We start from the raw sequence: 25,194 nt of genomic DNA, 5'->3' as shown, positions 1-25,194 counted from the left end.
TGTGTCACTATTGCCTCAGTGATAGTGTGTGATAATGGAAAGGGGAAGGACATGACTTTGCCATCTGACAGACAGTTCATCCTTAGCTACATCCTTTCAGCTCTGCCTCAACTTAGAAAGCTTTTTATAGACATTTAAAAAAAAAATAACCACCTCACTCAACACCAACTAATCAATAATCTGTAACCACTGCTTTCTCTGCTAAACTACCGGGACAGCTAATCAAAGAGTTTAACTGAAACTTGATAAAACATAGCAGTTGATGTATCAGGTAACTTTTTTCATGTATTTCGCAATTACTTTTAAATGAACCATTATTATTACAATCCATAAAATTCTCCTTTCGGATAAAATAGAAAAAGCACGTGGTGTCTGTTTTGACATTTTCATTTGGTCTGCAAATGATCAAAAGCGATCTAGAAGATTGGAGCTGTTTCTGCTTGTGTTGTTGTAGTTCCTACCTGCTGCCACTAGGTGTAACTAAAGAGCCATTCTTTGCTGATTGCAATTTAAAATGTATTTCGTACTCAAAAAGGCAATACTAACTTGCTGGATGTAACGTTGAAAGGGACTTAGTGTGAGGCGCAGGTTTGTGTGCGAACATTCTAACGGCAGGCCCATCGTTCTGAATCCAGTCTTTGCTGCCAAAATCTAGTCTGAAATTACAGCAACCGAGCAACCTTTTAGCTTCAAAACTGCATTAGGATGGCATTGTGGCTGTTGTAGAGTGTGGCTGTATGCCCTATTTTAATGCTATGGTCAGTACTGTTTTCCTCTGCCTGTTCACTCTTGTGTCCAAAGAGCTAGCTCAGCTATTTTCTGCTGGCCCTCCTTCCAGCATCTTCAGTCTGACCTACTTCCAGGCTAGCAGGACCAGTGGAGGTGGCATCAAGGACCCAATGCTCCTTCCTGCTCGAGGCTCACTATTTTCTGCCTGTGCATGCTCACATATTCTAATCAACTTAGTTTGACGTTTGTGGATGTAGCAGTAGATTCTGTGACAACTGTAACAGCCCTCTTACTGTGTGGTACCGTAAGCAGTAAGCAGACTAAGACAGGAAAAGTAAGGTAGGGGTTGTTTATATGCAGACCATGTGATCTACTATAGGACTTATTACACGGTTGCAAGTTTCCTGACTATACATTATTTTTAAATCTATTAATTGATTAATCATTTGGTCTATAAAATGTTGAATAATTTCCCATCAATCTGCTTATCAACACAGTAGCAAAATTTTCATCCACTTGTCAATTGAATTATCTGAAGTTAAGTAAAAACAAACAAAAAAAACTCATGTGACTAAAGGAAAAGTGTCTTTCCATCCAACGGTTTTAAAGCGAATAAAATCCTTTGCATAAAGACGTCCCATGCTGTTTTGCGATCAAATTGGCATATCAAATTGATTTTAGACATTTTAAGGTGTTTCCATTATATTTGCACTGAATCGCACAACATTCAAGCAAACATTGGCAAACAGAGTTTTCCTTCACGAGTTCCTGATAAAATAAAATCAGAAAGTCTCTCGTCTCCTCGTCCGTCCACTTACATCTGTCTTTGTTGACACCAGCCATGTGTGCAAACAGAGCGGAAATACTGTTTTGTGGCGGGTTGAACCATAAAATGACCTAAAACTTAATCGCAATTCATTACTTATTCGGCAAGTAACGTTTCCATCAGCTGTCATTGCATGAGCCAAATATTGATCAAGAGAAAGTCGGATTAAACCGAACGTATTTCATTTGAGTCGATATTCATGAAATTACATTGAATTTGACAGTTTCCATAATGTATTATTCTTTTGATGTTACTTAATTTGGATAAAAACGTGTGGATGGAAACAAAGCTACTGTTTCAGCTCTCGTATCTTATTAGGGTGTTTATTTTTCTGTGAAAATCTCCACACTAAAAACATTGTGCTTTAAGAATTCTCACACTTCTTTACGTGAGAGCTGTTCAACACCACAACCACCTACTGACCCACAGCTGTCTTATCTGAAGCCTCTCTGTCTCTTCTCAGGTGTTGGCGACGGGCCTCAGCGGTCTCTACTCCTCTCTGCCAAGAAAGATCGAGGTCCGAGGAGACGACTGGCATGCCCTGCGGCGGGAGGACTGGATGGGCGTGTCGTCGCTCGTGCTGTTTATGAACTCTCTGGAGTTCTGCAACGCTGTGGTGCAGGTTGCTCATCCCCTGGTCCGCTCCCAGCTCCTGGACTACCTCCACAACGGCTTCCTCGTACCCGTCATGGGCCCTGCACTGCATAAGGTACAATCAGAAAGGAAAGGATTATCACAGCCCTCCATGTCCCCAGTTTACTTTAAGACAATTTTAATGTTAGGAAGTAGTTTCCATGGTTCTTTTTTTGAAGGCTTTTGTGGACCACAGACTATGCATAGCCAGATTCCATTCAGGGTATGTAAGGAAAACAGGTTTTATTTTTGTGATTTGGATAAACTGATCCTGTAAGTAAAACAGGATATGGTGGACCACACAGATGGAAATTGACCTCTTGTTTATGGCTGTTCTTTAGTTACTGGAAGATGTTATTTATTGTGTATCTAAAGTGAATTAGCAGGGGAATAATCGTGTTCACTTGGTAGTTTGCTGACCATTCAACAGATGAGTCAGATTGTGAGTCAAAGCAAAATAAGAAGACAATTTGAAGAAATTGTCTCATTACCGGCTATTCAATGTTAGACTTTATCTTCTCCATAGGACAGTTGTCGCACTGCCTTTTTTTGGTGTAGTTTTTATACAAATCTGTGTTTGTGTGTGTGTGTGTGTGTGTGTGTGTGTGTGTGTGTGTGTGTGTGTGTGTGTGTGTGTGTGTGTGTGTGTGTGTGTGTGTGTGTGTGTGTGTGTGTGTGTGTGTGTGTGTGTGTGTGTGTGTGTGTGTGTGTGTGTGTGTTTTTGTAGTCATCGGTGGATGAGATGATTGCCAGCACCGCCTACCTAGACCTTTTCCTGCGCAGCGTGTCGGAGACCTCTCTCCTCAAAACCTTCCTGCGCTTCTTCCTGTTGCATCGCCACGACAACGACACCATCCTGGACACATTACTCACACGCATCAGCAGCAATTCAAGGGTGTGTGTGTGTGTGTGTGTGTGTGTGTGTGTGTGTGTGTAAGAGAGCCTCAAGGCCCTTGTACGAACTCACTTGTGTGGGTGGTGCGTGGGCAGAGAACAGAAATGGATTGAAAGTGATTCCAGCAGTATACAGAAGTATCTGGTTTTCAGAACAAACGTGGAGAGTAAATGTCATCAAGTCTCCAGCAGCTATGCATGCTCTACTGAACCTTGTTTGTAGTTGGTAAAACAATCCACAGTGAAATGTGCAAATAATCTTAAATTTCATTTTTTATTTTGTTGTTGTTGTAGGATGCAACAATGGAACCAAAAAAGAGAGTAAATATTTCAGAGGAAAACTGTGCTTCACTCTTTTTGTAGTTCTGTTCACCCACATCATCATCCTCACTCACACAGTAACATTTAAATACGACGGTACCACTGAACACAGTCCTGGGAATTGTTTTGTTACTAAAATATACCTGACAAATGAGAGGAAAAGTCAAGTGTCTCAATTTTAGTGCATTTATAGTTTATTTAATTTTTAGATTTTTGGAAAATTGCAAAAATAAGCACCACCCAAAAAAACTTTTTGACCATATCATATGGAAATTAGCATTTATCTATATTATTTCTGCGGACACGTTTTCCACCTAATTTCCTTATGTGTGTGTGTGTGTTGCAGCTCTGTATGGTATCGTTGAGCCTCTTCAGGACTCTTCTGTCTCTGAACTGTGAAGACGTCATGCTGCAGCTTGTTCTCAGGTATGTCTGCACATCTCAGCATGTCTTCCCCAGTTTTATATATTTTTAATAGGCTCATTTAATATGTAAAACATGGCTATAGTAGAAAATATTTTTCTCCATACTTATTTAGATTAATTGAAGGTTAATGTATGTGTCAGAAACACGGTCTTCTGTGTACAGCACAGAGTATTTGTCCCTCCCCATCTTTGCTTTTAGATGTACTACCTAGGTCCTTTTGAATATCATGATAGGTGCCCTCCTTCCAGAATTTTGAAAAAATGAAGTGTTCCTCAGCCCACAAACCAGATAGGGAAAACACTGTCTTCACATTTAAAATTTTAACAAGCATTTTGCAAACTTCCAAGGTCAGTTTTGTCTTTAGGACTAAACAGTAAATACATTTGCTTGCGTCTTTGTACTTCTTGGTTTCTTCTCACCAGGATGATTAAGAATCTTTATAAACATGTTAACTAAAGTTTGTAACTGCCAACCGTCACAGCAAGATAGAGAAGCCCACATTGCCAAATAAAATGTGGTATTGAAAATGACTGATGACTTTAATAATTGTTTGGGGATGTGTGTGTTTGCTGCCAGGTATCTACTGCCCTGTACCCATGTAATGTTAAGTCAGCGTCGTGCTATCAGGGAGGCTGACCTGTACGGAAAGTCAGCAGACAAGTTCCTGTCGCTGATCCCAGAGTGCTGCCGGCTGAACGCAGGGTCCTCCGCTGACGACGACGGTGCGTTCTGGGGAAAAGGTGAGCTACTACGCTTTTGGCTGTGGCTGTGACACAACTGAAAATGTTTTTGTTTTTTGTTTTTTTCATCTATTGGATGGAAATTTAGTAATTCAGGAGCACAAATTGTTAATTTCAGTGCAGGACCAAATCTCCACCTATAATAGTTGTAATACCAAATCAAGACAGACGTTTTCACAGATATAAACATAAACTTTCTAAATGGCTCCAAGTTGATTTCCTTTTGCTGTGAATGTGAATGAAATCAACTGACAGGAAGTTAACAAGGGGCCAGGCTGTTGCCTGCCAATGGAATTACTTTTGAAAAGGTCTCTATTCTATCATACACATACTCTTTATATGTAACTCTTTTATATAATGTAACTTACCAGTTACAACAGTGTGGGAAAGTTAACTGTTTGCATCTCTGTTCTTTCACCTTACAGCACTGAACAGTCCCACCACAGAGTCTCCAGCCCCACCCAGACCCAGCACCCCATCCCGCTTATCCTTCTTCATCCGGCAACAGAGCACCGGAGGTGGATCAGGAGGAGCAGGTCCCACTACCCCCAGCATGGAGCCGCTGCAGTCAGGTCCTTCCAGCTCCCACCCTCTGTCCCCTGAGAGCCCAATGCACCAGCAGCAGGCTAACACTGAGTGTCTGGACTGGGATTCGGGTTACCTGGAGTACCTCAAAGACGCACGGCGGGGAATTGAGATTTGCTCCTGGGCCTGCCGCAACTGGTCGGCACCCTATGATGGAGAAAACCCCTCCCCGAACACAGCCCCTCCACCTCCACCTCCCCCTACCTCCAACCCCTCCATGGCGATGTTCCCTGAGCACTTCTCTTTCCAGCAGGGAGGAAGCAGTAATACCCCACCAGGCCAGCAGAGGGCGCCTATTGTGGCTGCAGCACGAGCAGAGTGGAGCAGCTCAGAACGGGACAGCGGCGAGTGGGACGTTACGATCGGCAAAAACAACTGCATCAGCCTCACACCACGCTCCAAGAAACGAAGCCTGCAGAGAGAGGAGCTCCTGCCAAAGCCAATACCTCATCTTGTCCCCTCGTCCTCGGTCGCCCCTTTATCGACTTCCCACCCCGCCTCGTCCCCAGCACCACACAATCCCACCTCTGGCATCACTGTTAGCTACCAGGCAATGTTTAACGGAGTGACGGGACAGGGGGACGGGTGCTCAGATAATCGGGACAGAGGACTGCAGGTAAAGAAAGTGAAAAGAGATTTGGGGGAGCAGCAGTATTTGGATGAAAACGCAAATCAAAATGGATCCCTTGTCACTTGCTCTTCCCAAAGCTGCACCACTCTCCCGCAGTCCATTTTTAGCAACAGCGAAATGGATGATCGCCCTAACCAGATTTCCACTCAAAGCTCCATCACCCAGCTAACGTCTGTCACAGAATTGCTGACCAGTGAAACCTCAAACCCACCCAGTGCATCCTCAGATCTTCCAGAAGCCAACCAGACGCAACAATCTGTAGAGAGTCTTATCCAGGAGCTGCTGGAACAGGCACCAGGAGAAGCGCCGCTCCCCGGAGACTCCAGCGGTCAGGGCATCAGCATCGAGGCCTTTACACAGGAGCTGAGGGAGCTGGAGGAACGAGTGAAGGAGCGCAGCAGAGCAGCCGGCCAGCAGGAGGAAACCACCAGAGAGTCCCTATCCTCTGAGCGGCAGGAGGAGGAGCAGCCGCTGTCCTCAGCCCTGGAGGTGAAGCTGACAGGTGACACCAAGGAAGAAGGGCCTGCTGTGGGCCTCTGCAGTCCTGCCAGACCACTAAATCAGCCTGCCTACCAGCCGTACACAGGTGAGACTGTTGGCTGTATTTTTTTATATTCCATTCTATTTTAAAGCTGTGCCTAACTCTGTGCAAATATGGGTAATCAAGGTATTTTATTTTTGGTTTGCTCTCTCTCTTGCAGCGTAGGTGTACACAGTCCAGGATCCAATATAAAAGCAGTACAGATACATTAGTAATGATAATATTCAGATTTTTGAATCATTTTTCTGAAATCATAGGGGATAGATTAGTTTTTTTTCTCGCCAGTGGCAGATTTAATTGTCCCCATTTAACCTCCACAAGCTGTTAAAGCACCCTGCTGCCTTTTGTTTTTCACACTCTGACAGCCTCTACGCCACCTCGCCTATTTAAAAAAAGCTGTGAAAGACACCTTTTTATTTCATCCCTAGTTTATTCGCATGCAGCTGAGCTGAAATTGTTTCCTTTCCACTCAATAATTCTTCTCTGTGCAGGTCCGTTCATGGTGGTTCTGTTTGCCAAGCTGGAGAACATGCTCCAAAACTCGCTGTACGTCAACATCCTGCTCACGGGCATCGTGGCCCAGCTGGCCTGCTATCCTCAACCACTCCTACGCTCCTTCCTGCTCAACACCAACATGGTCTTCCAGCCGAGCATCAAGTCACTGATCCAGGTATACTGCACCATGCCACACCTTTGACATACAGTATTGACCCAAGGATGCTCTTCATGCTGTCTATTAAACTTATGTAGGTTAGATTTCTAAACCAGGTGCTCAGCACAAATAGTAGCTCTGTATTTCTACTTGAAGAGATGACTGCTTTTAGTCTATTGTTTGTAGGCATAGTTGTCCATTTCCAGCCCACCTCACTTCTGTTAGCTTCTGTTCCAATAGGATCAGGCCCACAATGCATTTGCATAGTTTCTTGTTCATATTCCGTTTCTTCCTGTATTCTAATATGCTGTAAATGGAGGACTAATACTGTATAGGACAAAAAAATAGCACTTAAGTTGGGATACAGTTATCAGTCTTAAATAAAAATTGACTGACTGATCAACGAACAAAAGCCAGCTGCTTTTTGGAAAATCAATCAAAAAACCTTTTTTTGGCCGACTCACATCAGGTTCTAGGTTCTGTGAAGAACCGCATCGAGGCGTTTGCTGCCTCTCATGAGGACTTCCCTGCCATGCTGAAGAAAGCCCAACAGTACCTGGTTGCCCGAGGCAAGTTGGACTGGGCCGACTCTCCTGCAGCAGTTCCTACCCTGCGGCGCTCTGACTCATTAGGTGAGCTAGAAACAGGAGGGATTTACACACATTGTGTATTTGTGTGCCTGTGTCGTTTGTCTCTGGCATTTAATCAGGCAGACTAGGACGGCTTGCATCAAGTTCAAGTTTCACCTTTTTATGCCTTTTTCTATCTGGCTCTTACAGTGGAACAGAATCCGTTTCCTCAGTTTGTAAGAAACTTCTTTGCATGTGATTGTTAATTACCAAGCACTCAAAATGTGAGATTGAAAAGTCATTGTCTTTATTTCCACACAAATCTATGTAACAAGTTATTTCTCAATTAATTTATTATCTTTTCTTTAAACAAGTGAGCGCTTTACAATCAGTTAATTTAAATTTTTTTTAAAGAGAGCGATCACAATTATGACTATTAATAACTTAATCTTAAATTGAAGGAAAAAATGCATGTTCATATGGATAGTTTTTTTTTTTTACAGAGCTTTCAGTCGTCTTTGAAAGCTCTCAATTAAAAAACTAGCAAGTGGACCTTGAGTTGAGAATAACTTTCAGCCCTATATCCTTATTAGTACTGTGCTGACTTGTAGACCTACCCTTGTCTTGTTCCAGTGAAGAGTCGTAAGCCATCTCTCGGAGACTTGATCCTTCGTCACACCAACAGCCCGACCCGGGCTCGGCACGCCGCTCAGCTGGCCCTCGCGCACGTACGGGACGGCAGCCAATCACTGCACAGCGCTTTGTTCAAGGGTGGCGGAGGGACTTCTGGCCTGGAGAAGCAAGCCGAGGCTCTGCGAGTTAAGAACGCCGTCTACTGTGCCGTTATCTTCTGTGAGTTCCTCAAGGAGCTGGCTGCCCTGGCTCAAGAGCACGCCGTCACTCTGCCTTTCCCGCACAGCCCTGAGGCAGAGGAATAGACTGCAAACTCCTCAAATCTAGCTCTTAGCCTCGGTTTCATTTTGATTAGGCTGTTAAAAAAACTGTTATATGATTCTCCCACCACCAGAGGACAGACTAAAGCACTGAGACTTTTCTGTCGCTAAAGTGAGTCGTCTAAAATAACACTGACAAAAGGCAAGATGGAAAGAGGGGCATTTTTGTACCAAATTGTTATAGGATACCTATATGACTGGAAACATTTTCCTAATCTGTAAACTTATGATATTGTGCATATCATGTATTATATTTACATTCTATACTCATAAAATCTCAGTAAATGCTTGAGATTTAGGAGCTTGTACATACACATACCATGCCATGGTATAATGTGACACAGTAAAGCCACAGATAAAAGAAATAGGTGCACATATTGGTGCTAGTCTCTTATGTTTAAAGTTGAAAGGGTGCTTTCAGGCGGCACAGAGGAGAAGAACCAAAAATAAATAGTTTGACAGGAAAACATTGAAAGTGTAGACTCGTCAATCGCCTAAAAAATGATCCAATCAGCTTTGGCCATGTCAGTAAGACAAGCTTGTCTTTGCTTTGGTCCTCTATCAAAGGACTGGCCAATAGAGAAAGCTCACAGAGAGATGAGAACTGGAAGACAGGCGAGGGACAGTGCCACTGTCTCCTGTGAATCAGCACGGCCAACACAAAATGTACTGGAAAACTTTGGGTAATGAATACCATTTCTGTTATATTTTGTTCTAAACATGTTTGTCTTTTGCATTTGCACCATTTTCTAGACATATCAGCAACACGTGGGAGCAGTTGTGTCTGTTGTCGTGTATGCGAGGTTTTATTTTGACAAATGACTCCAACTCTTCAGGCCATTAGTAAGCCATTCACCTGTTGCCATGAAGGAGGCTGCGGGATTGAAAGGCAGCACTGCTTTACAATTCATACCTTTTGTCTGTCATTCAGTCTTTTTAAAAGACCTGAGAGAATCTGCCATAAAAAAGTGAGAAGGGAAACATTTTTTGAGGGAGTGTTGGCATGATTTCCATTTATTATGAACTGCCATTTGAAAAAGGTCCTTGTGAGGCAGTCATTCACTGTTCTTCATTTCTTTGTTTGTATGCTAAAAATGAAGCAATCTCAATTTCAGCTTTTCCATTTTAAGTTAGCTCAGTTGTTTCAGTCCTTTGGATGAGACGGAAACATACAACTGTTCATCTTGGAACTTAACATGCTGCTATTTGTTTTGTAACACTAACACACATTTCATTGTTAGGTACCAAGTATGAATGTGCACGTGAGGATGTGACAGTCAGTGCCAGCGTTGTGGTCGGCATTTAATTTATTTTCTTGTGTCTGAGGTTGAATGAAGTCGCAGCCGCCCAGTGTTAAAAGCATTTGCCAAGACGAAATTCTCTTCTTTTTTTTTTTAGCAACCTTTTGAAGATTTTAATTATCTGTTGGGAGTTTGTTATATAAGATGGTTCTTTAATTCACAGGTCCATCATTTTGGACCTCTTAAATGAAGCATTGACTGGTATGTAAAACCCATGTAACTATGACCCAGCTTTTGGTGAATTTGTTTGGTTTTCTACACATAGACATTCTCTCTCATCTTTTAGCAGTAGAGAAGCTGCTAAAAGTGCCTGCCATCTTGCGGCGACAACCGTTTCATCTGGACAAGTTGAGAGCTTCTCAACTTGTCAAAGCCATATCTACGGTCGTCATGTTTGTAAACGTAGTACTTCATTACTGCTCTAACTCACTTTTCTATGAAATTTCTAGACACATTTCGTAACACCTCACTGTTTTAATGCCATTAGTTAAGAGTTTCTGCATGCCACTTAAGGCAAGTTTTATAAATAAATAATATTGAAATAGTGTAGAGAAAGTTTCCTTTTGGTTTGTGCGATAGTGCTGAACTCAAATAAGCTTTTATGGTGTAGGTTTTAGTGGTAAGTGACTAATCTCGCCGACTGAGATCATCGGTGGCAGCAAAGAACAAATTTCACACTGAATGTTTGCACTCGCTTAGTTAAAATGGTGATTGATGGCTCTGTATTTTACCTTCTGCCATTCGTCCTTCCATCTGTTCACCTTAATCAGATTGTTTCCCTTGCACAGATAAAAAGGCCAGAGGGTCTCATTCCTCAGAGTTTGTCTACTTTTACACTCACGATTGTTTTGGGGGTTTTTTCCAACTATTTTTCCAAACTGTTCTGTTAGTTCAGGTCATATATGCCTAAAATAGTACAGCAAAAGTGGAATGCAAGGAAAGGATGGAAGACATTAGGAAATTGAACTCATCAAGTTGATCGGTGCAACATTGTCAGAAGATAGAACCGATGGCTAAACCTGTGAAAACGAGACCAAAGCTTTAATAAACCAGAATTACTGCTAAAAAAGGAGATTTACCAGGTAAAGCTTATTGGACAGGGGGAGGTGTGTTTTGGGGGACTTAGCTGTGATTTAATTAAAAAGGGAGCTGCTCAGTAACCCGGAGATGTAAAACTTGGTATCAGTCTTATGGGATGACACTTTTTCGGATTTGGGATTTTAGCCCATGTACATCTACATATCCTGCAGTCATATTTTTTCCATGTTTATGTTTTTCCATACAGTATGTACTTGTATTTAATTTTTAAGAACACAGACATAGATTTGGCAAAGTTTGGCGTTTTTATATGGGATTATTTCCCACCGGGACTTTAACTCCTATTTGGAGAAGTCAGATGACGGACTGTGAGCAGTGCTTCATTTAATGCAGCGCTGATTTGTAGAAACAGAACTCGCACACAGTGTAAAAAAAAAAACAGGGAGTTTGGCAAATATAATTGTTTTGTGTGTGTGGTCACTTCCTGTGATGGATTACATTGTTTTATGGAAGTCGTTTTTCACACTCCACAAGAATGGCAGCCAGCTTATGGCTTCCTGTGCTGGTAGAAAAGTGAGCCCTCCAACTGTTCAGGCACTAGCAGGCATCATGGACACAGGGACAGCCTGTCAAAAACACACCAACACTGATTTGAATGTTACATTTAGGAAAGAGTTTTTAAATATGCAGCAACTACAGCAGCTGGATGCTAAAGCCAGTGCAGAACAACAAAACCAAATTAATTACATCATCCAAAATAGTTTAATGGTAAATATCTTCGGTTTGTGTCTTGTGGCTTGATAAACAACGTCTCAGCTGGGGTGGTTGCTGCTTCCGTGTCGCACCCCAGCTCTGCTCAGACTCCATTGTATATGTTTGATTAAATTATGATTGTGTTGGTAAACCCAAAAGTTAAGCTTCAGAAAATGTCATGTTATAGATTTAGTGTTTTTTTTTCTTTTTCTGCTGTGTTCTGTGTTCCAGACAGATGTACTTACACTACAACTGATCCGTCAGTGAGATAAAAATAGAATCTTTCAGATCTTTCAAATTCCCAAGCTGTTGAATTGATTCATTTCACAGCATGCAACTGACTTTATCATTTGAATTGGAATTATAGCATACACCTTTGTTTTAGGGTTATGATTGGCTGACAGTTCTAACGTTGCAAAATATTTCACTTTCAAATGTACGTACAGTTAGTATATTTCTGAAAGGGGTTTTAACTGTATGACTATAAGAACAAACTGTTGTAGGCCATTTAGCTTTGGGAACCTATACAGTTCATCTAGAGAGAATCAGTTGCCGGTTAGAATTTGTTGTCACAGCTGATTTCTTAACATACAGTATGTGTACACGTTTCACTTGCACTGCTTATCATGGGATGTACAGAATCTTCTCACTTTTCCTTTGAAAAGCTTCGACTTTACCCCCGACGGATTTCTCCCCTGTGATCTATGCAAAATCATGCTCAAGTGTCGTCCCCCGAGTGAGGCTGAAAGAGGATGTGGACTGATGTGTAAATAGTGTAAAAAAAAAAAGAAAAGAAAAAGTAATGGGTTAAAAATGCAGACATGTGTGAAATAACCAACAGGAAAGAATGGAAATCATGCGAAAAATAATGTAATGATGAATGTTATCAGAAATATTTTTCTATATTTTGAAATCATTAGAATAAAAATACAAAGTGGGAAAGAGCTGTCGGAAAACACTACAAAGGGAATGTTTTTATTAATTTATAAATTTGCCTAGCAATATGGCTTTTGTCCTGGTGTCTTTTCTTTGTCGTCTTGTGACTGTACAAACATTTATCTATTTTCCATCTAAACATATCTCCAGTATGTTAACACAGTGGTTTCCAACCTTCTTGGCTTGTTCATTAAGTCTACTTGTGAACTCTCGTCACAGATTATGTATGGCTTTGGCATGGAAACATTCAACCATAAAGGGTCTTTCCTTCTTGAATAGTTTGAACCATTTAAGGCCTAAAAAATAAACTAACCACTATTTACATGGAAAAACCGCAACAACTAGTAAAATAAATCTGAAAGCACTAAACATTACTTTGTGTGCCACAGAAGCCACTGAAGATGTTGGAAACCGCTGCGCTAAAAGACTGGATAACACTAACTAGTACGCATGATAACATGCTTGGCGCACATTCACAAAGCAGTGTTCGTTTCTAATTCATCCATCTGGGGGGCCGGGGCCCCTCCCAGCGTGTATTGAGCTGTCCTGGAACACCGGTTTACACATCCTGGAGGGTCTGGTTTTGAGAAACAGCTTTACTCTGATAGAAAGATGGTGTTCTACATAACACCTTCACCAGGTTTCTGATGCTTGTCTGCCATGGGTGCTGGCACATCTTTAACTGTTATGTAGTAGATATGTAATATTAAGCAACAGGCATGTGCCGGTTACCGGTTTTATGGTATATATCACGTTTTTTTTTTTTAAAGTCAATTTGAAACCAATACATTTCCCCTCATTTTTGCAGTGAGTCTTCAAAGTGCAGTTAATAAATTCCCCTCTTTGCCAGTGCGTTTAAAAAGTGAAATACATTGTGTTCAATGTAAAAAAATAAACAATTTTATCATACTGTCAGAAGCCTTTAGCGGCCCATGCCTAATAAGCAAAGTAATGATGTCTTGAGAGCAGTTCTTGTCACTCTTGTTCTCTTCTTCCATCACGGGTGAAGAGATGAGGAAGAAAACTGAGTATTAATGCAGCAGTGTTCAGGAAATCCTATATAAAAGTTGGTTCATCCTCAACTGCTGAGAACTTAAATCAGTACACAAACAACAGGGAGATGCTGGATATCGAGGAGTCAAAGACACAAACTGGTGGACTGATCAGAAACCTGGGTAATGTTTAGAGCTAAAGTCAAGTAATCAATAGGAATAATGTGCAACTACTTTTATCATTAACAGTTAGAGCGTACTTTTAAGATGACATGCCAAAGGTTCCAGTGTCTCATTTCATGGCTCTGTAAATGCATGTAATATTTTTTGGAACAACAGGTTAATTGATAAAACATTAAATATGGATATTGTAAACATCCGACAAACACATTGGACTGGTCACCAGCAGCGTTGGGAGTACAGTACAGTATTCCTTTTTGCTGTGATGCAGTAATAACGCAATATATAACTAAATGTCGGTAATATTATACTCGTTACAATCTCAGTAACGCGAGTTACAACGCATTTTAACGCGACATTTAGTGGGTCTTTTTATTTTTTATTTTAAGAATTCACTAACACCGCGAAACATTTTTCACAAGAAAAAATAAAAAAAACACGAATATATCCTTTTGCTTTATTCGGAGCTCGAGATGACTGCACAGACAGGCACATTCGCGAGATAGATATTATTTTCAGGAGTTATGACGCTGCGGTGACGCGAGGTGCTGTGCCGTCTCTGTTCACGTGATCAGACCATAGACCGTACATTATTAACGGTCTATGGATCAGACATAGAGACTGAACGGACAGGTTTAGGGTCAGCACGGACAGCAGTGTGTGCGAGCTGCTGGCAGATAGAAACACGTCGGGAATTCATGTTGAGGCTTGCTACACATAGTTAATATCATTGTATTTTATCAGCCGTGCAGAGTAACTCTGCCTGTAGTGGTACGGCTTTGAATGACGAGCGTGTCTTTTACTATGACCATTCGTTCAATATGTCGCAGTTATACAAACTAGAAAGTGAACAACTTAAGCTTGATGAGCATGTTTTGTTGCTAGCGTTCCACGTTCATCTCAGTAAGCTATCAAGAGTAGCCTACACACCAGAAACCTTCCGCTCAGGTTGCATCAAAATAAAAGCACTTCCTGTGACGGTTCGCAGTAAAACTACCCTCCTGTTAAATAAGGTTATGTACCTTTTCACATAGCTGTGAATCAAGTACTGTAAATAGTGAGTTTTTAATCACACTATAATTGACCATTTATTTAAGACTACCTTAGTTTTTAAACTAAACATGATTTTTTTATTCACAAACGTTTTACAACAATGCCATACTTCACTACAACGGTGAGGTAGTTTTAATGGAGTATTGTCATTTTCCCCTACTTTTTTATTCTAAGTTTTAATTATATATTTGTATAGCTTTAATCAGAATATTCATTTACGTTTTACAAAATATTATGAACAATTTCTGATTTATTAAAGTGGATAAAGAGGAGAGCTGCCAAGTCAAACTTCTGGTGTTTTTTGGGTGAAAGTTATTTAAAAGTAATGCAAAAGTAACACGTTACAATTTAGAGACAGTAATATTGTAATATAACTAATTACTCAAAAATGACAGTAAGTAATCTATAATATATTACATTTGGAAGTAACTTGCCCAACACTGGTCACCAGTAGAGCTGAAATAATTAGTCAGATATTGAAGTAGTCAATTAACAAGTAATGAATCGGCAAGAATTCTGATATCAGTTAATTGTCAAATCACCATAGAGTCTGGGAACTTACCACTATTTGCTGACATGTTAAGAGTGAGTGATTAATCAATGAATTAATAAAAAAAAAATCTGTACATTAACTAATAATGTAAATCATTATTAGTTGCAGCCCTAACATCACATAAACACGTCCGGGAACAACCCAGATGTGAGTATGAGCCAAACACTGGACGGCATGCTGACCGACCATACAAATCAATGTTCAATGCAGACGGCCTACTCTTACACTCAACCATCACAGGAACACTTTCATCATGCGGCACGTCTACACAGAAGCTCATAGGTGTATTTCAGTGCTTTATGTTATCAACCTATTTGCTCCCCACTCTGAATGTTTACTACTTAAAGTCTTCTTCAAAACAAAGCCGCGGGACTCCGTATAAATAATACAATCCACAGATCAGGAAAAATGTAAATTGTAGATGAACATTCTGAGTCTGCATGCAGAGAGAAACTGGAGTCAGCTTGGCGGTCTCCTAGCAACAGCCAACAAGAGGGGAAACAGCGCAGAGGGAGGGCCGGAGGTTAATGGTAAAAAGTGAGGGAGTGGGGAGATGTGAAGAAGAAGAGCAGAGCATGGGTTCGTAGCAATGCTGGTGCCTGACTGCAGGTAAGACACGCCGGTGGATTTGTGTTTTTTTTTTTTAATCAGAATTCAATGGTTTTGTTATAAAGCCCAGTTTGATTAAGTATTTGTTGATTTCATTTTGTGTGAAAATGCAAATGTGAATAGGGGCTTTTAAAAAAATTTTTTTTAACAAATATTACAATTCCACATAATCTTTTGAGTACTTCTGAAGTTAAGTCTTATTTTGTTGAGACGGACATGTAGTAAGAACTATATTTTCCTAATGTGACCCAGTTATAACACAGCACTCGCAGGATGAGCAATTGGACCCTCCGCATCTATAATGTAGTTGTAAGTGGAAACCTGGTTTGACACAAAGAGATGGGACTGGCACTTTGCCTAAGACACATCTGTCACTTCATCTCCAACATAAAAAAAACTTCACGACTTAAAATCCATTCCATAAATACAAGTAGCCACACTACAACGGACATAGACCAAGTCAACAAAAATGTGAGCAAGTATCAAATCTACAAGACTGATATGAAGACTCCTATGAATAGAATAGACACGTTTAATAAGTAATGTGTAACGTAACTCATACCACAGCAAAAAGACTTCCAGCTAGTCAAAAATATGCACACCCCTGATACAAATGCCAGGCATTTAATAAATATATTAGGTACATTCTCTCAACTACTACGTCTCATGGCTTAGCTTGGCTCATCAATGCTGCTAAATAGCATCAAGTTAAGCCCAGAGTCAGGTACCAATGCTAACACCCACCCAAGGAGGCCCCCACGCTTCAACCACAAGCTTTGTTTAATGCCTTTCTGACTCCTCATAATTAAATTAAAACAACAAGGAGAGGGTTAAACAACAAAATGAACAGAACATAAACATTTAAAAAAAGTTTTCCCATCCAGACGTTCCGACAAAGAGACTTTAAGGAACTTCCAAACCATTTTGGAAAATTAACTCCGGTGATCAGGGTAAAACATATAACCGTACAGTGAAAATTCTAAACATTATTCCGATTTACAATATGTGCGCTTATGTCAACGTGCAAGACAAAGACAAGTAAAAGTATCAACCATAGTGCCTTGCACAATTGACAAAAAAATCGGGATGTGGGTTAAGGTTGGATTTAGAGGGCAAATATCAGGGACAAAGGACTAGACTGTTTGGAAATTCAGTTTAATACTTTGCATTCTTAATGCTAAATTTTTAGTACCTTTAAATACAGATAAAATAATGGCTTCTTCCTTTTCTTTCTTTTCCTTCCTCAAAACCTCCCTTTTGCTAAACTATTGAATGTGACTTAATAAGGCTAGTTATAACTCAGACATGTTCAATATTTGCAAATTTAGTTGAAAAAGTTTTTTGCGTGGGACATAGGTTTAAATTATACAACTTCAATGACTTTCCACCTCTTTTGATGTATTATAACTCAAGTGCTGCCATAATATATCATCATATAATATGCATTGCATGTCCAAAAAGAATTTTGTGGCACACTAATTATCTTTCTATTCTCAACTCAATCCCAGAAATTAACATGTTGTTTAGTTTTCAGTATTGGCCACTTGTTATTGAAGATGTTTGTATGTTGAAACAACATATTGAGCTTGAACATACAGCTTAAAACATGTAAATCCTCAATAGCGCAGGCATGAACCATATAATTATGCGTCTGTTTGTGAAGTTTTTAATTGTTATACTTGTCTCCAGCAACACTGAGTAATACAAATTCTGAAGTATGAGAAGTTGTCACTGAAGACTTCATTCAATATATCATTTTTCGTATTCTTTAACGCATACTTTGCAATTTGGAGTCATACTTTCCCTCTGCATTTATTACAGCCAATGTCCTTGTACAGCTGTGTTACATGTTTGTTAAAGTGACTTCTTTTTCCATTTTAGAAAAACTTGCAAAAAAGCATAATAAAATATTCAGACATTGGACTGGCATACCCATTTCTATAAAATAGTTTGGGGCCAGAAACGTCCTGATGTATTCCCTGAATGATTCTTTGTGTTCATTATATGACGGCTCCCTGGGGTTCCACTATTATCAAAATACTTCTCACGGAGGACAGACATCTTTCACTGCCCTATCACTGTGTTCTTCTCATGAATACAATTTCAAAGCGGAGTCTGTATGGAGAGCTAGGGAGTTGAGAAGTATTGTTGTGTTGAGACTTGGGCTGTCTCTTTACCTCCCACTCTTGCCCTCACTTTAGATGCTTCTGGCTGTCTGCCTCTATTTTAAATGCCAATTGATGTTTTTCAGTGTAAAACTTTCTTCTCCTTCTATGCTAGTTCTCTCTGCCCATAGAATTGTCTCTTGTATGGCCTTCCTTTATAGCTGTATCACCTTTCAAAAAGCATCTTGGCAGCATAAAATGGCTTCAATAAAAGATCTTTTTGGTGCACATAGTTGAAAAAGTGGTTGCTCAGACACCTTTGTCAAGCTGAATTAGTGTTTCAGAGTCAGTAAACTACATTTGTGTGGCCCGGGTCATATTGTGGCACTATAGTGTATAGTATTAATATAGTTATTATATGATCAATGTAGTTAAAAATATGTTGGGGTTGAACAAAACAGTGTTAGCAGCATAACATCACAATCATTTTATATACTCTAATATTACTCTTAAAGTTAAAGTCTGAATTACCTGACATACTGTGGTTCATTAGGCATTAATTGTTTTAATGATCTTCCCTTTCAGCCAATTATGTCTTTCTGTAGGAACTCAAACTAGAAAATAAAGATCCATCCATCCATTACGATGTTTGCGGGAACTCCTTTGGGTAGCAACTCCTCCTCTCCTGTTCCAGCCCACAGCCCCAGTCCTGATCGTCATTCAGACGGTCCTTCCCCTGCTCTCCTGCCTCAGTCCCCTCCATGTTGGGTAACACAGGCACGGTGTGACCTTGCCAAGGCAGAGGCAGAGCTGCGTCGCCTACAAGAGCGCCATGCAACTGAGACGGAATCTGTGAAGCGAGGTGTAGAAAGGGCCATCCTGGGAGCACGCAGAGAAGAGCGGCGCCTGCTGGAGAGGGTGGAACAAGACCATCGGGACACTCAGCAGCATCTGGAGCAGGTCCAGAGGGAGAACATGGCAGCAACCCGGGTCAGCCAGTCCCTGTTGGACCAAAGGCTCCGTAAACTGGCTCAACTTCAGCATAAGATTCAGGAGGTGGGTCAACAGTCACGCCTGGAGGATGGTGGGCCAAACCAGATACTGAAGGACATTGCAGAGTTCCTACAACCCTGGGAAGTTTCAGTTTCCCTAAAGAAAGTGAACTTCAAACCCAGCTCCCAACCTCATGCTGTCAACTTTGGAGATATCCGTGTGCAAGAGCAAAGCCTCTGCCTGTATGTTGGCGGCTGTGGGCCACAGGGGCGGCTTTGTGCTCTCCATTCACCGGAGACGCAGTGTGAAGACACAAACCATCAAGGTGCTGGAGGAGAGAAAAGCAGCCTAGGACAAGGGTGTAGCTCACCAACAGGCAGGGTTGCCAGAAAGATCAGCCTCTCCACCCGGAGTAATCTGGAATCAGAAGAGGAACAAAACCTGTCCTCAACAAAGATATGTCGCTGGCTTCCGAAGTATGAGCAGTCGGACTGGGAGTCATCACCGGATGACGAGATGGACTCAGCCTCTATTCAGCCACAAGGAGAGGATGCATTTATTGCTGCCCCTAAGGTACTTCTAAACATTGATACTGAAGGCAAGCAGCAGATGTACAGGGCGAATAGAAACGGAAAACACAACTCTCCCAAAAATGTGAGGAAGTCCATTACTGTGGTCACTGGTAGGAAGCCGTCCCCCTCACCTGATCGAAGATGGAAGCATGCTAAGAGTGAAGTAAGTCGGTGCTTGAGTTTAGACAGCCAGGGTAAAGATAGAGGAAAAGTGAGTCAAGATTCTAATAGTAGACTTTTGAAGTACAGCAACAGTGCCCTATCAAATCCAAGGATGATTCCAAAAGAGCCTCTGACCAGCCAAAGCTGCCTAGACCTCACCTCCAGGGGGCGACCTCACTCTCGCCTCAGTCAGTCCTCTGATGAACACTCTATAGGGACCTATGGGGACTCTGGCCGAGCACCATCCCCGACAGACAGCCTGGACTCCAGCTATACTTTCATTGTTAGCCCACCTAATGACCACAGCATGAACAGAGGCTCTCTGAACTACAATTGCCGTCTATCGAAGTCTGCAGTGGACTTGACACACAAGACTCGCCCATTGATCAGTGGTGGGACAAATGAACAAGTAGGAGTGTGGAACGTGAAGTGTAGCAACTTCAACTCCATGTTGAGCTCAACCTCCCCAACTCTCAGTAGAGGGCCTAGGGTCTCTGACATAGGGCAGACCCTCTCATACCCTACATATAGAAGTCATAATATTCTGCAACAGCCGCAGAAAAACATCACCATGGCTGGCTCAAAACAACCCCTGGTGGCAAGGTCTTTATCCATGCCCGTCATAGACGGTTCCACTCAAGAGCCAAAGAAAGGCAGAAGAGAGAGAGGAGAGCCAGCCCTGGTGGAGTTGGAGGAGGAAGTAGAATATTCCATGACAGTATTCAACCACAGAGGAATCCATCTGATCAGGAAGTTTGGGAAGCAGGGTTCAGGTAGAGCTGAGCTTACGCTGCCAAGTGGAATCCATGCAACACCACAGGGCCAACTCTATATAGTGGACTGTGGAAATGCACGTGTTCAGGTATGTGTTGTGTTAAAACTCTTTTAGACATACAACATACAGAATGTGTTCTATATGAAACAAAGTTTCCTCCCTTGTTAAAACTGAATCCAACTTTGAAACAGGTGACTGACCCTCAAGGCAATGTCCTCCAGCAAGTGACCTCCCCAACTTCTGACGGCTCTTCCAGACGATGTCGAAACTACTTTGACATTGCCGTCAATTCTAAGGGTTTGATTGCACTAAGCTGTGCAGCAGAACGGGCCCTGCTTGTCTTCAGCCGGCATGGTCGCCTGCTCCAGACCTTTGGAGGGTCAGGGTTGGGCTCTGCAAAAGATGAGCTTGAGGCTCCCAGGGGTGTGACCGTAACCAGGCTGGATGAGTTCTTAGTAGCCGATATCCGGAAAGGTACCCTTGTTGCCCTAAAGCTTGACCCTAAGACAGGCTCCCGTCTTGAGCGCACAGTAGTAACCGGATTCCACCGGCCTTACTTAGTGGCAGCATGCTCGAGCTCAGGCATGGTAGCTGTGTCTGAAAGGGGCAATGAAACAGGTTGTGTGCCTTGCATAAAAGTGCTAGAACCAGGCTGGAACACGGTGAGAGTTTTAGGTGTCTGTGCTGGTATGGGACCAGTCCTTGCCTGCCCCTGGGGCATCGCTATAGATACAGATGGTAGTGTGCTGGTAGCGGACTGGGGGGAGCAGCACAGAGTTCTGTTGTACCCAGCAGAGGGAGTCGGGTGGCCGATAGTAACCCACGGGTTGAGTAGTCCACGTGGACTGACCCTGCTACCTGAAGGCCAACTAGCTGTGTCTGACAGCATGCACCATTGCATTAAGATATACCAGTACAAGGTGAACAAGGAGTAGAGAGAATGTGTTTGAAGATATTAGAAACTTTTATGGGGTGACCAATCATACCTAAGACCTAGTGTGTTATTTATTCCTAATAACTAATTTGTTTGTTTTATCTGCTGAATTGCAACTACAATCAGATGCAGCTCCTGTGCTGAGACTGTAAACTTCACTGACAATTTACTGGTGTTTGGTTGAGCTGTACATTAAGAGCAGGAGGTGTATTTGTAAGCCAAAGGCTATCAATTCATCATAAAGGCAAAAGCCATAAAGGTAAGCTATAAAGACAAAAAACAAATGGCTGGTGCTATGTGTTTAGTTTGGTTTTAATGATCTAAACTGTTCAAGGTCAAACAAAATTGCTGATTGCTTTTCCAAATACTTTTTAGATTTAAAGTTCAATTATAGTCTGTATAATATCTATGTGGCCCTTAATTCTCTTTAAGAGTTTTCACTCACAGCTGCTTACCTGCAGAGAATAGTACCGACAAATAAACTCTAAAAATGTTTTCATGTGTTTGGATTTAATAAATTCAACAAGATTCAAGACCAATATGAATGCAGTATTGTTTTTTCAATGTGGCATTTTAATTTTGATGTGTTCAGTGTTCACGATTTGCTTTAATAATTCCTCCAAATTCTACAATTGTTCACGCTGTCACTAATCTTTACTGACAACCAGTGGATCTTGGTGGCTTTTTTCAGTCCTCCCACTCCATTCTTTCACCAGCAGCGTCTGTCATATCCGCCACTCTTTGATGGATTCTGTATTTAACATGTGGATACACTGTTGCCAGAATGTATAGGGAGGGTGAATCATCAGCAGCGAAACCAGACAGTCATCCAAATTCTTTTCTGTGAAATGTGCCTGTTTATAGCAGATCAGGGGAACATTTATATTTGGGATCAGGCAAAGTTGTATACACGAATACAGTATTTGCAGTAATCATACTTAGTATATTTAGTATTTCATTTTTGGGTAACTTTATGGGTAACCACTAAAGGAAATTAGTTTTTACCTTTTACACCACAACATTTATCTGAGAGCTGTGGTAACAGTTTGATGTAAAGTCACATTACCCTTTGGCAGTCATTTTTCACCCTAAGAGGCTGAAGGCACGGAGGTCATGTTTGTGAAGTTGTGTGTGTGTGTGTGTATTTGTATGTGTGGATGCATGCTGTACGTGGTTGCAGCTATTTGAAATTTGAACTTGTTCTAGGTTCAATGAAGCATTTTTTCCAAAAAACTTGCTAAAGATAATTTTTTTACTTCTCTTTTTAGTCAACTTAAGCAGGGGTTCCTGTACTCATGAGCAACATTATATTCTATTGTGATCTTTTCCTCCCGACCTTGGTTTGTGTAGTAAGAAACTTATAATCAGATCTTGAATCTGATTATTTTTCAAGAAATCGCAGCCATTTTCTTCATTTCCTACCACATTAGAAGCATTTGACACAAACTAAACAATCATTTTTCAGCCATATCTTGCACTAGAGGGGAATCACAAGTTAAATCCTACACCAACCACAATTAGAATTTAAATGCAGATGAAAAAGTATTAGCCACAAAATGAACTTGCACAGAAAAAAACTGAAGGAGGAATCTCTTGGGTCTAACACCCTCAAAACTCGTATTTGTTGCCAATTAAAGATACATACAATAGCCAAAGGCTTTGTATGCATCAATTTCCTGCACATCTGATCTTCTAATCAACGTTTTGTTTTTCAACATCCACTAAAGGGATTTTAACAAACAGTGTTATGTGGCCAAATAGCAGTGTTCTGATGCATACGGTAATGTTAACCGTAACATAAAAGCTGTTAGTTACTCCAGTATACTGTAGTTGGCTGCAGAAGTTTAGAACTTTGAAGACAGGCAGCTCACCCGGCTATGTCTATTTCCAGGGGATGCTTCAAGTTCTTATGCGAACTATCCCCGGGCACCGAGTATTTGCTGGGAATTTTCTGTACTACAAGATTCTCTGAACTACCTGGGTGTGGCACCAAAGTACGGTATTTGCTGTAATTGCTCTACATTTCAGGCCACAAACATATTCAATCAATTTGCTCTTCACTTGGTAGAATTGACGGACAGGCAAGGCAACCCATGATGTGATGTAGCTAATAGGAGCCACACAAGCTAGCAAGCTAATGTTTGTTGTTGATGAAACAAAGCTATGTAAACTAGCTAATCTCTAGAGCATCTCTCATAAACATTATACAAACATCCAATAGTATTCGGATTGTGTCAGCTAAGTTTTCAAATGCACGCCACACTTTATTCAGCATGCTATATATTTAGCATACTGCTAGCACAAATCCCCAAACACCAGGTTGTGCAGGTGGAGACAAGGATTCACATCAGTGCAGGACTTACATAAAACCTTGTAATGATAAACAGCCTCTGATTCAAGTCAAGACCTAATTTAAAGACTTAATTATATTTAAGGAAACCTGCTGGGTGATGACATAAGACACATTGTTGTACCTTTTGCTGCCACTACCACTAGGTGCTGCTACAGAGTGTAAGAGAATAATCTTACTGTTTCCCGGTCATCAGGTTCACCCATTTCAGCGGTTTCCAAGGTGAAGAACTATCCATTGTTCTCCAGTCAGCCAGCCTTCTTGTTTCCTAACCAGCTGGTCATCCTGCCATCGAGCTTTCCTGTTCCTCAGTCAGCTAACCCCTTCTCCCAGTTCACTAGCTCTTTCACTTGCCCAAGTCGCAGCCTGCCTATATTTTATTTAAAGTAGGCAATTGTTTGGATGCTTCCAGACAATTTTACTCACTTACCTAACATTATACAACAAAAATAACTGTCCTACATTTTCATACATGAGGTTTTAAACACACAAAAGATGCCTAGATTATGGATTAAAAAAATATTTTTTTGCTAAAGAAATATACAACCAGCACAAGATGTCTTTAAACCAAAGCAAATTCACTTACATATTTTACATTTTTAATTTTGTCTGAAGCAAGCATTGTGTAAGTTATAGATGAATGCATTTATATAAGAACATTATGACATTGTGCTCAATGTATTCACTGATGTTGAATAAACACTTGAGATGTTGAGCAATTATGGAAATGACTGGGATCCTACACACAATACACCAACGCAAAAATATTAGATTATTTACAGAGCATAGTGCATTTGTACAGGATAAGATGTTCATAGTTTCAGATTCTCAGTGTCAATACCAATTTTGCACCAGATGTTTACCTTTGGAACCCTGTTTACCAAGCAGGGAAGGTGAGCATTTTTACAAATGTTACACTAACACATTTCCAAAAACAAGTTTGCTTTTGTTCATCTTTCCTTGCTTTAAAGTCAGTGTGTAGACTGATGTTTCAACTGGGTAAAAGAGGTGCAGAGTGGCTGAAAGATCATTCCGACCTTTCCAGCTTGTCCTTATAAAAGCAGTTGTAACACAGATTTCAACTTGTAACTGGCCTACACATACAAACATGTACACAGTGCTCTCTCTTTACCAGTCCCCTTGGTGACAGTGCATACTATGGAACTAAAACAAAAAGTACAGTAAATTCTGCTGGATGCAGCCCATACTGTGTGTTCACTAATGTGTATGTGGTCTGCAATCAGCAGCAGTGGAGAGAGGTGTGAGGATAGATCAGGAGATCAGTGCCAAGTGAGTTAATTGTCTCAGCTGATCGTTGTTGTACTAACTAAACTCTCCCTTTATATGCAGTACTGTACTTGATCTTTGGCTGGCTGCCACACACCACA

The 25,194-nt window shown here is 41.1% G+C and overlaps 2 protein-coding genes across 2 annotated transcripts in view; both read left to right on the top strand.

Moving 5' to 3' along the window:
- Positions 1–12,542, top strand: part of fam160a2 (family with sequence similarity 160 member A2) — a 23,221-nt gene extending 10,679 nt beyond the window's left edge. The window contains exons 5-12 of the mRNA XM_034884615.1: positions 2,019–2,264; positions 2,916–3,083; positions 3,750–3,829; positions 4,406–4,569; positions 4,995–6,371; positions 6,818–6,996; positions 7,448–7,610; positions 8,181–12,542. Coding sequence (XP_034740506.1) covers positions 2,019–2,264; positions 2,916–3,083; positions 3,750–3,829; positions 4,406–4,569; positions 4,995–6,371; positions 6,818–6,996; positions 7,448–7,610; positions 8,181–8,485 — 2,682 coding nt within the window. The 3' untranslated portion in view covers positions 8,486–12,542. The remainder of the gene's footprint in view (positions 1–2,018; positions 2,265–2,915; positions 3,084–3,749; positions 3,830–4,405; positions 4,570–4,994; positions 6,372–6,817; positions 6,997–7,447; positions 7,611–8,180) is intronic.
- Positions 12,543–18,486: 5,944 nt separating this feature from the next.
- LOC117953428 lies at positions 18,487–22,067 on the top strand. The gene is made up of 2 exons (XM_034886438.1): positions 18,487–20,609; positions 20,714–22,067. Exons 1-2 carry the CDS (start codon positions 18,666–18,668, stop codon positions 21,455–21,457), a joined length of 2,688 nt encoding a protein of 895 aa, XP_034742329.1. The 5' UTR covers positions 18,487–18,665; the 3' UTR covers positions 21,458–22,067.
- Positions 22,068–25,194: the final 3,127 nt, after the last annotated feature.

This window comes from Etheostoma cragini, chromosome 11 (assembly GCF_013103735.1).
Source record: "Etheostoma cragini isolate CJK2018 chromosome 11, CSU_Ecrag_1.0, whole genome shotgun sequence".
NCBI classification, from domain to species: Eukaryota; Metazoa; Chordata; class Actinopteri; order Perciformes; family Percidae; genus Etheostoma; species Etheostoma cragini.
The sequence above is the reverse complement of the archived record's forward strand: the minus strand, read 5'-3'. Positions and strand labels throughout refer to the sequence as shown.

Coding starts and splice junctions, on each gene's coding strand:
- LOC117953428 (XM_034886438.1), top strand. CDS start 18,666: ATGTTTGCGGGAACTCCTTTGGGTAGCAACTCCTCCTCTCCTGTTCCA. Junction 20,610..20,713: donor GTGGAAATGCACGTGTTCAG/GTATGTGTTGTG, acceptor ACTTTGAAACAG/GTGACTGACCCTCAAGGCAA.